This window comes from Bombina bombina, chromosome 6, assembly GCF_027579735.1.
Source record: "Bombina bombina isolate aBomBom1 chromosome 6, aBomBom1.pri, whole genome shotgun sequence".
Taxonomy (NCBI): Eukaryota; Metazoa; Chordata; class Amphibia; order Anura; family Bombinatoridae; genus Bombina; species Bombina bombina.
The window spans coordinates 697,361,075-697,372,539 of NC_069504.1; the positions used below are offsets into that span (position 1 = coordinate 697,361,075).

An 11,465-nucleotide genomic window follows, 5' to 3' on the forward strand; every position below is an offset into this window, starting at 1 on the left:
ATTTCTAATGCTCTCTTTAAATATAATATTTGAATTATGCAATATTCGTAATAAAAACATTTGAATTTATATATTTATATCTATTATGTATTAATTTACTGAATACCACATAAAGTATTGAACTTCTGAATAGTATTTGATAAATTGAATGTTACATTAGAAATTTCGAATGTGGATAATCAATCTAATTATAAACATTCGAAAACTAAAGTAACATTCGAAAACCGGAAATAACATTTGTTTACCAAATTTTAATGGATTTTAATTATTATCAACTTTCGATTGTTCTAACAAACAAACTATACTTTTAGCACATATGCTCATCTCTGATTATCAAGGTATTGGGGGGCAGAGACAGGCATTTGATAATGAATCTCCAGGTAATATGGTTATATATATATATATATATATATATATATATATATAAATATTTATATATATATATATATACTGTATATATATATATATATATATATATATATATATATATATGACTTCTTTTATTAGTGGTAGTCACTCAACTTTAAATGGTGTGGCTAAATTAATTTCTTTATATTATGTGTATAGATTTAGTCAAAATTACAAAAAAGATCAATTTAGAATTTAAGAGAAAACATAAAATCTGTCTTTTAAAATGTAATTGTATTTTAGTTTTTATTGTAATAAATGTTTAAATTAAAAAAAATTCTCCAATTTTTAAATTTCAGGAAAAATATAAATATGAGAACCACTTGATCTATCTTTCATGAACTATATTCAAGATGTTTATCACCTTCTAACTTTTAGTCACTTTAAGCCAAAGAACTTTAGTTAACATTTAACTGTTACTGTGTTAATATCTCTCACATTCATAAGGTTTTTTAACCTCTTAAGGACATATGACAGATTTTTTCCATCATAAAACCATTGAGCAAACTGAAAGCTGTGTCCTTAAAGGGTTAAGAGAGATCTGTTTGTAGAAGAAATACAATATACATGGACCAAGAGTTTTCTTCTATATTTAAAAGCAAATAAGCTGAGGTTGAGTTTAGAAAGGTGGACAAAAATCTGTACACAATGTAAGGAGAAAAAAAAAGTAAAATAAAGTTTATGACACAATTGAAATCGGATGTGGTTCTATAATGGTAAAAAGATTGATCTGGCCTCACAATGGCACAGATTAGTGTAAAACTGGTGAGAATTCCCCCCCCCCCCTGTGAAGCAGCATTATGAATGACCCTCGCATCTATTTAATAAATAGGTTACAACCTCATTGTGTGAGGTAGATATCCAAACTGTGGAACCCTCTTCTATCAGTCTGTCCTTTATACCCTTATGCAGTGTTTCCATTGGTGACACTCTGAAGTGATGCTTTGGACACCTCTGTACTAACAGTGGAGAGTGGAAAACTCTCATACCGGTCTCTTCCGCCTGCACAGCGGCAGCGAAGCAGCAGTGTCTTCACTTCTTTTTGGAAATTGCTGTTGAGAAAGCCATACATGACCGGATTAACACAAGTTGACGCCATGGCTGCCAGGTGACAGAGTGAAAAGATAAGATTGTGATAACAGGTTGAAATCTGCTCATGGTCCCAGTCAAATAGAGCATTGAAAACTGTGAGAGGAAGCCAACAGAGACCAAATGCCACCACTATGGAAAGCAACATGATATTGACTCTACGGTGGCCTCCCCTTCGACCTCCATCTCCGCCACTTGCTCTCTCCACCACATCCCTCCTCCTGCGTAGTCGCAAGAAGATGCGCAGGTAACAAAGTAGAATAAGAAGTAAGGGTAGGCAATACTGGAACAGCAAGAGGCAGGTAGTGTAGGCCAGACGGTGGTTTTCAGAGGGCCAGCTATCCGTGCAGACAAAATGGTCAATGAAGGGATCAAACGGCAATGAAAGATTCTGAAATGGGTGCTTGGTGAGGATGCTGAAGGAAAGGAATGGCAAGGAGATGAAGCAGGATACAGCCCATGTCACAGCCACAGCAAGATAAGCATGCCAAGGTAATGGCTTCCAACCTGTTGGATGTATGATGAGCTGATGCCTTTCCAAAGCAATGAGTACCAGTGAAAGCACAGAGACAGTGACAGAAATACACTGTACAAAAGGTGTCACTTTACATAATGCCTCTCCTAGAATCCAGCGGTTCATTAGAGTGTAGATAACAGTAACAGGCAAACAAACAAGTGCCATGAGAATGTCAGAGCAGGACAAGTTGGCAATGAAGATGTTGGTGACGTTGCGCATCTCCCGCTGGCGAGCAATTACGAAAACTAGACAAGAGTTTCCAATGAGCCCTATGGCAATCAAGGCACTGTAAGCCACCACAAGGAAGGTCACATTGCCCACCGAGTCAGTGCAGGGATCTTCACCATTCCAGTTGGGGCCCAGACGTGCAGATATGTTAAGGTAGAAGAGTCCTAAGTAGTCCTCCATCTTTTGGAATGGGATGTTCCCCAGTATAGACCTGCAGAAGGGAGCAATGTTATTTATGTATGCATGTTTATCTTGATATTTTAACATGTAAGCACAATTACTGTAAATTTGTGAATATAAAAAATCTATTCAACAGCATATCACTAACTATGAAGATTAAAGGAACATGGAACTCCATTTTTATTTCACAGGAATACAGTTTCCAATCTACTTCTAGTATCAAATTTGCTTTGTTCTCATGACATTCCTTGTGCAAAAGCATACTTAGGTAGCGTCCATTTGACTAGAGCAATACATCACAACAGCTAGTAAATGTGCTGAGATAGAGGAGTTTAAACAACTTCCCCCCATCCAGCTGCCTTTACTGCTGGTCACTTCATGATCCCATGTTTGTGGTGACATAACCGTTACTTCTATGTAGCCTTAGGAGTGCTGCACATTCAGTGCGGAGGATCACAGACAACAGAATCTGATTGACAATCCACCTTCATGATGAGAACGGGTCATTATGAGCGCACAGGCAGAGATTTGCATGATGACCTGTTCTTGTCATGAGCATGGAACCAGTTTAAAGGGACATTGTACACTAGATTTTTTGTAGATGATCCATTTATATAGAGTGTTTTTATAAAAATGTATAGTTTTGCTTGAGAACATTGTGCTGACTCCTAACCAAGCCCCACAGTGTCAGATGTATACACGCATTTTACAGACTCCTGCAGGCTCCTGTTTATGTTATCTGTCTTTTCCTATGCAGGGAGGGGGAGAGCTGGGGAGTGTCTGCTCTTTTTGTTTACCCAGACCCTTTCACTGGCTGTCCCAGCCTAACCTAATCAACAGTGCTAAACTGTGATCTTCAAAGTAAGTTTTTTTTTGTTTTGTTTCTTTAAAAATATTTTTTATTGAGGTTAACTAAAATAAGTACAGACATTATACACCAGTAAAAGACAACGGTACAAGTTAGAGGGTCTGCACAATGTCAGAAGAGTTACACATATACGAAAGTGTAGAAACATCACGTTCTGCAGCATTTTTAAATCTTTACAACATACCCGACATACTAACTGTGCCAAGAGCATCAGTAGGATCATATGCAGAACTAAAAGAAGGAAAAAAACACATTTAAAACCTAATTTTTTCTTCTTCCTCCACAATTTCTATTCTCTGTCTAAGCGCCCCTTAACATGAACAAAAATGATAAGATAAGCACACCCCAGTTAGATATTAATGACCACTCTTGGGCCATAGGTGTTGGATATGAATGAGGGGCAAGGATTGGGGGAAACTATCAGGGCCACTCGTGGACCCATTCCAAACAGGAGTACAAAATAATAAACTATAAGGCCGCTTTTGGACCTTGGGAATAACATATCAAATTTCTAGATAAAACTTTTTAAAGACTGTGGTATCCGACATCGGTAACATAGTATTAGGTCTATAATACTATAATAGGGGGCATGCTAGATAAAATATAACTACGTATGATTGAAGCTCGAAAAACAATATATATCAACAATGCAACCTATTCTGCCCTTGAAAGTAAACTAATTTCTATCCAAAGTGATACAAGTATTGAAGTTATATAACATATGCTTAATATATATGTAGTAATGTCAAGGGGCCGATATAGGCAACAAAGGACTAAGGACAAGTGAGCATAATGTCTAACAACCAGTAACAGCCCCCTGGCATCATAAAAATATATGGTCCAAACAAATATTCAAAAAAAAAAAAAAAAACATGTACTGTCATCAACATCTGACTAGTTAACAGGCAATACTGGCATATAATACTGAACTAACATATTTTACTAAGATAAACATTTCTAGTAAAAAAAAAAATTGCTTGCAATATAATACATTGGATAACCCACATAGTTTAAACAATATTATAGACTTTAGAGGATACAGACTAATAGTTGCTTACAGTTTGGTTATGGCAAAAGAAAAGAAAAGGAAGCCACTATTATGTTGCAATATACTCGGTTAACTATATTATATAATATATAGGGAAATTAAGACTTTAGTAAATAACTAAGTCAAAGCAAATATGGTCACTCACTTATAGACCTAGAATACTCTATAGAGGTAATTCTGACCTAGATTCATATAGTCAAAATAGGAAGAGTATACTGCAGCTGGCTTTCAAGATACAAAATCAGCAGAAATCCCTCAGTTTATGTGGCTACTGGCATCTTTTTCAGCTGTCATAGATAAAGGTTGAGTAGATATGATATAGGAGAGTATTGCTCAAAAATTGAAATAATATGTTATTTTAGGTAGTGGATTATTATCCCCAAAATAAGGTCTCTGGACCTGAACAGTCCTAGATGAAATACTAGACCAGGACTATAGGATATGCTAGTAAATAAACCCTGTGAGGCAGTATAACGAAGCTTAGTGGAAAGGTACTGTGACTATGCACAAACTGAGCAAAACTACTAAAGTGTATAAAGAGTTTTACCATTAAGGAAGGGATCTTGCATATAACATCAGACAAATAAGTATACAGGATTCTGTGGAGAAAAGCTTGATTAGGCTAGACAAGTAACCATTAAAGTAAGCGTCCCTGTTAAAAACTTAACCCACTCCAGTTCTAGAATTTAGCCCAAATAATCTATAATGGTTTCTCATGGACCTCCTAAATGGAGGTCCCATACACAGGGCATTCTATGGGGTTATAGGAATTATATTTTTTAAATCTCTGATTAACCAAACAAATGACCATAATTATAAGTGTCTCTGCTGGAATATCTTAGCTCACTCTGGACCTGCAGAGGCAGGACATCAACAATAACGTACATGGGGGACCAGGAAAGTGAAACAGCAGTTTAAGTCTCCAATCCAAAAGTAAAAGGTAGACTATGTCCATTGCTTACGTGTGGTCATCCATAAGAAATTTGCATAGAAAGCATCACTTGTACGACCCGCCACAACCTTCTGATCTGACAGCTCCCAATGTGTGGAGTATGTTGCCCAGCATTAACAGTCCCGGATCTCTGGCAACTCGATTTGAAGCTGACACTTTTGGGCTACCATAACCGCATCTACCAAACTCGGCAGTGAATCCAAAGTACACGCAGGGGAGCCGGCTGCACTCCCCTCCGCATTGGACAGGCAGAGGCCCTCCTTTCTCAGCTGTATCTGAGAGTCCTAATGTGGGACAACTTTTTCCACTCTGTCATCGAACTGCTGTGGCCTAGGTAGGTCTTCTCTATATCCCCTGTGGCTCTCTGTAGCCAGATCTCCCCTTGGGATCATGGGACACAATAATTCAGGAGCCAAAGGAGCTAGATCATCCTTCCCTTCTCCTACACAACTGGTGAAGTTTTATTAGCCCCCATCCATTAGTGCCCTCTGCTTAGGAAGCTGCTCTACTGTTAATCTAGCAGATGGTATATTAGGCCTTGCTTTATTAGGCCTTAATAGAGCTCTCTCCATCTGTAATTTTAAAGAAAGGGCATCCAGTCATTGGCTTATTGTGCGCTCAAAGTCCTCAAAAAGATCTTGAAAAACGTTAAAGATTTCCTCCATTGCACGTAGTTGTAAATGGAGCAGTTCCAAGGCTGCCCCAACATGCCCCCCGAAGTAAGTTTTTAAAATAAATTATACTGGATTTTTAAATCAGTATCTGTGCATATTTTTCTTTATAGTAGTGTCTATTACATGCAGTTATATGAAAATGGGTGTATACTGTCCCTTTAAGGGATAGAGAGGCTAAATCTGACATGTGTATGGGTGTATTTAAATTTTAAATAAAAGCATTTTTGCAATATACTTCCATTAGCAAAATTGCTTCTTGTAAAATGTATTACTGTTTCAGAGGCATACGCACATATTTTACATGTGAATAGAGATTCAGAATTCAAACACCATGTCTACTCAGACGCAGGTGGTGGTGTGTATTGCGTTAGTGTCATTTGTGTCATAATAGCCACTGCTGACTCTTTGAGAAGGTGTCGTTTTTTGGATGCTGGTGCATGGAGAAATCACAGCATATCTGCGTGTGCTGCTTAAAAACAGTAATAGTTTTTCCTATTTTTGCTAATAAAAGTATATTGAATAAATGCTTTTATTTAAAATTGAAATGCACCCATGCACATTTCAGTTTTGACCTCTCTATCCCTTCAACTGGTTTTATGTTCATGACTTCTAAAGTTGAAACTCACTCATGCACATTTAAATTTTTTATACTCCTGAGTTCCTAATAGCCTACCAAGGTTTACTGTTCAACAAATGATACCAAGAAAACAAAGCAAATTTGGTAATCAAAATAAATTGGAAACTTTTTATTTTAAATTGTATGATCTATCTGAATAATGAAACTTTATTTTTGACGTTTACTGTCCTTTTATTCCAAGTTCTTTTTATTGAAAATAAATCAAGCATAATACAAGCCATAAGAGTAGATTGGTACACATGGTAAAGAAAACCGTCATAAATGTTTGAGAAAGAAAAAGAAAAGAAGAGACATGGTCCAATTTGGCTTATACCTGTGGAACATATTAAATTTCACAAATGATTCTCGCATATTAAGTGAAGTAAAAGTACAGAAGAAAAATTCTAGATTATAACACATAGGTAGGTCTAACCTTTCTATTAAATATCGATCAAGGGTCGTCCTGTCTGCGGCGTGTCCACTCCGGGCCGCCGGTTTATGTCTGGTCTCTCATTTATGTGTGAAAGGTAGTGATCCCAGAGGGCATGGGCCTCTATGAACGGATCTCTATTGTTATTTTTGTATGAACTAAACTCCTCAAGTTCAATTAGTTCAGATACTTTATCTCTCCACCTCTGAGGGTTTGGGGGAGTGTGTAGTTTCCACTGTTTGGCTATAATGGATTTAACGCTATTTATCATTATTTGGAATAAAATTTGGTGGGCTTTAGAGGTCAATTTCTTAAACTTATTAAGTAGGAAGACTAGGGGGTCTAAAGGGAGTGTGCACTCCAGAGCCTTCTCCATTTCTCCAATACAATTTCTCCAAAGTTGGTTGATAACGTTGCACCACCACCACATGTGACCCATGCCACTGCCAGTGTGTCCGCACCTCCAGCACCTATTTGGGATTGTTGGGTAAAGTCTGTGCAGGCGTTTGGGAGTAAGATACCAGTTATGTAGTATTTTGTAATTTAATTCAACCAGGTAAGCTGAAGAAGAGGAGGACTTGGTGTTTCTGAAAATATCTGCTGCTGTATGTGGGAGAATTATAGTACCAAGTTCTCTTTCCCACGACTCAATTGAGGGGGGAAGGGCACCTGGTGGCGGCTGTGTTAGGATAGAATATATCCTGGATAGAGTGTGCTGTTGTGGATGTTTTGCCGTATATAATTTCTCGAGGTTCGTAAGGGGTCTTAGCATGTTGTTGCAATATTTGTGGGTCAGTATGTAGTGGCGAGTCCGTCTGTAGTTGAACCAGTTCTGGAATAACGAGAAGCCCTGATCCTGTAGGAGTGTTTGGGACATTAGCTGGTCATGGCTAGATATCTGGTGCAGTTCTATTTCAATAATATTTCCGTCCAGCCCACATGCCCCACTAAGATCAGTAACTGAAAATTCACTGTTATGGGTCAGTGACGTCAAAGGTGAGGGGTTGGAAGAGAGAAGTGGGTTTATTCTATTTGCATAATGCCATTGTTCTAGTGTTTCTCTGGTTATCGGATTTGCAATGTTTTTGGTAAGCGAGTGGAAGTTTGGATGCCAGCAGACGGCTGAAAGAGGTGTTTCTGGGTTTAAATTTTGTTCTATCTCTATCCATCTCTTTTGTGTTTTATGGGTCCTCCAATCCAATATACGTTGAAGGAAAATAGCCGTCCTATAAAGAGCAATGTCTGGTACACCCAACCCTCCCCGTTCTCTCGAGCGCATCATTGTTATTTTGTTTATTCTGGGTTGTCCACCCCTCCAAATAAATGAGTGGAATAGCTGTTGAATCTGAATAATGTATCTATTTGGAAGCGGTATTGGTAAGGTCTGCATAATGTAGAGTAATCTCGGAAAGGCGTTCATTTTGACCGTGTTAATCCTCCCTAACCATGTCAATCTCCTGGAGTTCCATGAGGAGAGGTCCCTAGCTAGGGCAATTCTGATTGGGATATAGTTTATTACTGTCCTTTTAATGTTGAAATGTCATTGGTACTTTACTCCTAAGAAAATGTGAGGTAGATATCAAAGTACTTTGGAGGTCCTGAAATCAACAAATTAATACATTTTCATGATTTGCAATTTGTTTACATAAAGCATATATTTAACAAAATGTTGTCATATATTATTTTCATATTCATTATTGAGCTAATGTGGCACCATTTATTTTAGAAATATATGAATGCTGCAACAAGAAAACACAATATGATGAGCATGGAATAAACGGTTTATCTGTGCATAAAATCTAGTAATTAACTAGCTAACTAACTAACTAACAGGAAGTGCATGATTACATAAATAAGTCCTGGGACTCTGCAGATCATTGGTTTACAAAGACCCATAGAAAAAAGTTAGATTATTTACAACAGGGACATACAAGTACTGTAATACACTTTGAAACATTCTCTTTTGGGTCTGATGATGAAAGATTTTTCAGCTTGGAGAGAAATTGTAGCGCAGACTTCATAGGGGCTGAACTCACTGAATGCTCAAATAAAAAGGGCGGAACTTTTCAGCTGTGCGAGATCTCTCTCATTTCTGTATCTGAAGAGTTTTTTTACACTTACACTTTGTACATTGTATTTTATATTACTTTTCACTTGGATTTGATCTTTTCAGTATTATTACATTTAAGCTCTGCACTCACTATTTTATATTTTAATACATTTAGCTTTAGATCCACCAGCGATAAAATTCTGATTATGTTTTGAAAGTTTCTGGGTTACTTTATAAAATTAGGATCATACTTTGTATATTTCTGTGTATTTTTTACAACTTACATTGCTTTTTGAATTTTCTCTTTTGTAAAATAAACACAGCTTCAGAAATTGGGAGAGACAGGGGAGTTCCATAGGCTGAACAGGGGAGTTCCCCTGAAGCTCTCTCAAAAGTCTTGTGAAACACTGTAAGCAATTTAAACAAGCTGGTCTCAATGTTTTTTTCTCGCCAGCTGCATTCAGGTTAAGTTTGCTTAAAATTCACAATACACTTATTTAACTGACAGAAAATCAATATATACTAAAATACAGACAAAAGCAAGTTACATTGTATTGAAAACATTTCAGTTTAATTTGTAATTGATCCAAACTGAGCCTTTATATTACGCTCCAGTTACCTTCTCTCTCTCATGTGAAATTCTGTATCCTAGAGTTTTGTTACTTTCTATAAAATGCATCTCTCATCTCTCTTTGACTTCCAATTTATGCCCTTTTTCTTTTAGAATTCAATGAGGTCAGCCCCTGTGAAGTCTGCACTATAATTTCTCTCCAAACTAGAGAATCTTTGCTTATCTGGCCCAAAGAAAGTAATGGAGCGCTCTGGGAATCTGAAGCTGTCCGTTTTTTTAGTTTTATTTTAAATAGAAGCAATACAAAGTGCAATGTAATTTGTAAAAGATACACATACATATACAAAGTTTGATCCTAATTTGTTAAAGTTACACATAAACTGTGAATGTTGAACTTGTAAAATCACAACCATAAATACACCTCTGTATAGAAAATAAAATTCAAAATAGAAAGTGCAAAGTTTAAATGTAATAAAACTTAACCTGAAGTGTAAGGTAATATAAAATACAAAGCATAAAATGTAAATACAGAAGAACTGTCATATAATGCAGTGCTATATTGCACTGGGCTTGTCTCTACTTTACCTAAAGAAATGCAGGGAACACCCCTAGGAGAAGTTTTTGAGTATCATGTCCTTTTAACAAAATTATTTTCTAGTGAGAATGGTAGAAATAATAAAAGAAAATACATCCAAGAACAACTGAAATATGCCTGTGGATAGCCTGTGAATTAAATTTTAGTATTCTAAGTAGGGAGGGGAAAGACACATATATTTAAATAGTGCTTTATACATGGGTGTTGATTGTAGCAGTTAATACCTTTTTAGAGGACCCATTTAAATGTTTAACAAGTCAGATACAAAGCTTTTAAATCCCTGTAACTCATCAACTGAAAACATGTATCATCTACTGCAATCAACCTGCACTTCTTCAAGACAAATAAATCAATCTGTAGTTTTAGTCATGCATCAAATTTATATTTAAATAGAATGTTTTATAAAATGTTTCTATGTATCTAAACATATATATGCACATACAAGGATATATATATATATATATATATGACAGATAGATAATACATAGATAGATAGATAGATAGATAGATAGATAGATAGATAGACAAACAGACTGATAGATTATAGATAGATATTCTATCATCTCCAAAACATTCCAGTCACAGCAACATCAATAAATTGTATAAAAATGTATAATTCAACCTGTGCAACTACACACCTCTTTAGCTCATATCTCACAAATGAGAGTGAAAAATCCAAATAAAGTGAATACAGCTTTTCTTTATCTCATGAGCTGCTGGCCCTCTTGGTTAAGCTCACTATAAAAAAAAGCACATAAAACAAAGGTAAAGTTAAACAAGATATTTTCATCTTATAGAACGAAAAATCTAGAGAACAACAGCAAACATATTCATTTTCCTACCTGGCTTAAAATCTTAGTGTCTGTAAGATATTTTGCTACCTTTATATTCAGTACAACTCTTTTTCTACCGTAATATTTTTAATTATTTTACAGAGTTCTATGACTGCCGGCTGTTTATTGATTCTGTCTTCCTTTCTATAAAAAATTACTTGTTCTCAATTCCCCTATGCTTTGGAATGACAGAACAGATTTAATCAGTTTGTGGATGTGTAATGAACTGGGAAAGTAAATTGGGAGTTAGAAGTCAGGGTATTCAACGAAAAAGATATTAATTTCCAGCCATGCATATTAAAATATGGAGAACCTTAAAAAAAAAACTGTATCCCAAATGATTCCTTTTACATCTCTCTACAGTTCTATTTATAGATTAAATATATTCCAATATGTGGGTTTGCAG

The 11,465-nt window shown here is 36.1% G+C and overlaps 1 protein-coding gene across 1 annotated transcript; it reads right to left on the bottom strand.

The window, feature by feature from the left end:
* Positions 1-1,312: 1,312 nt before the first annotated feature.
* LOC128664571 (neuropeptide Y receptor type 1-like) lies at positions 1,313-2,422 on the bottom strand. Its single transcript, XM_053719389.1, has one exon. It carries the CDS (start codon positions 2,420-2,422, stop codon positions 1,313-1,315), a length of 1,110 nt encoding a protein of 369 aa, XP_053575364.1.
* Positions 2,423-11,465: the final 9,043 nt, after the last annotated feature.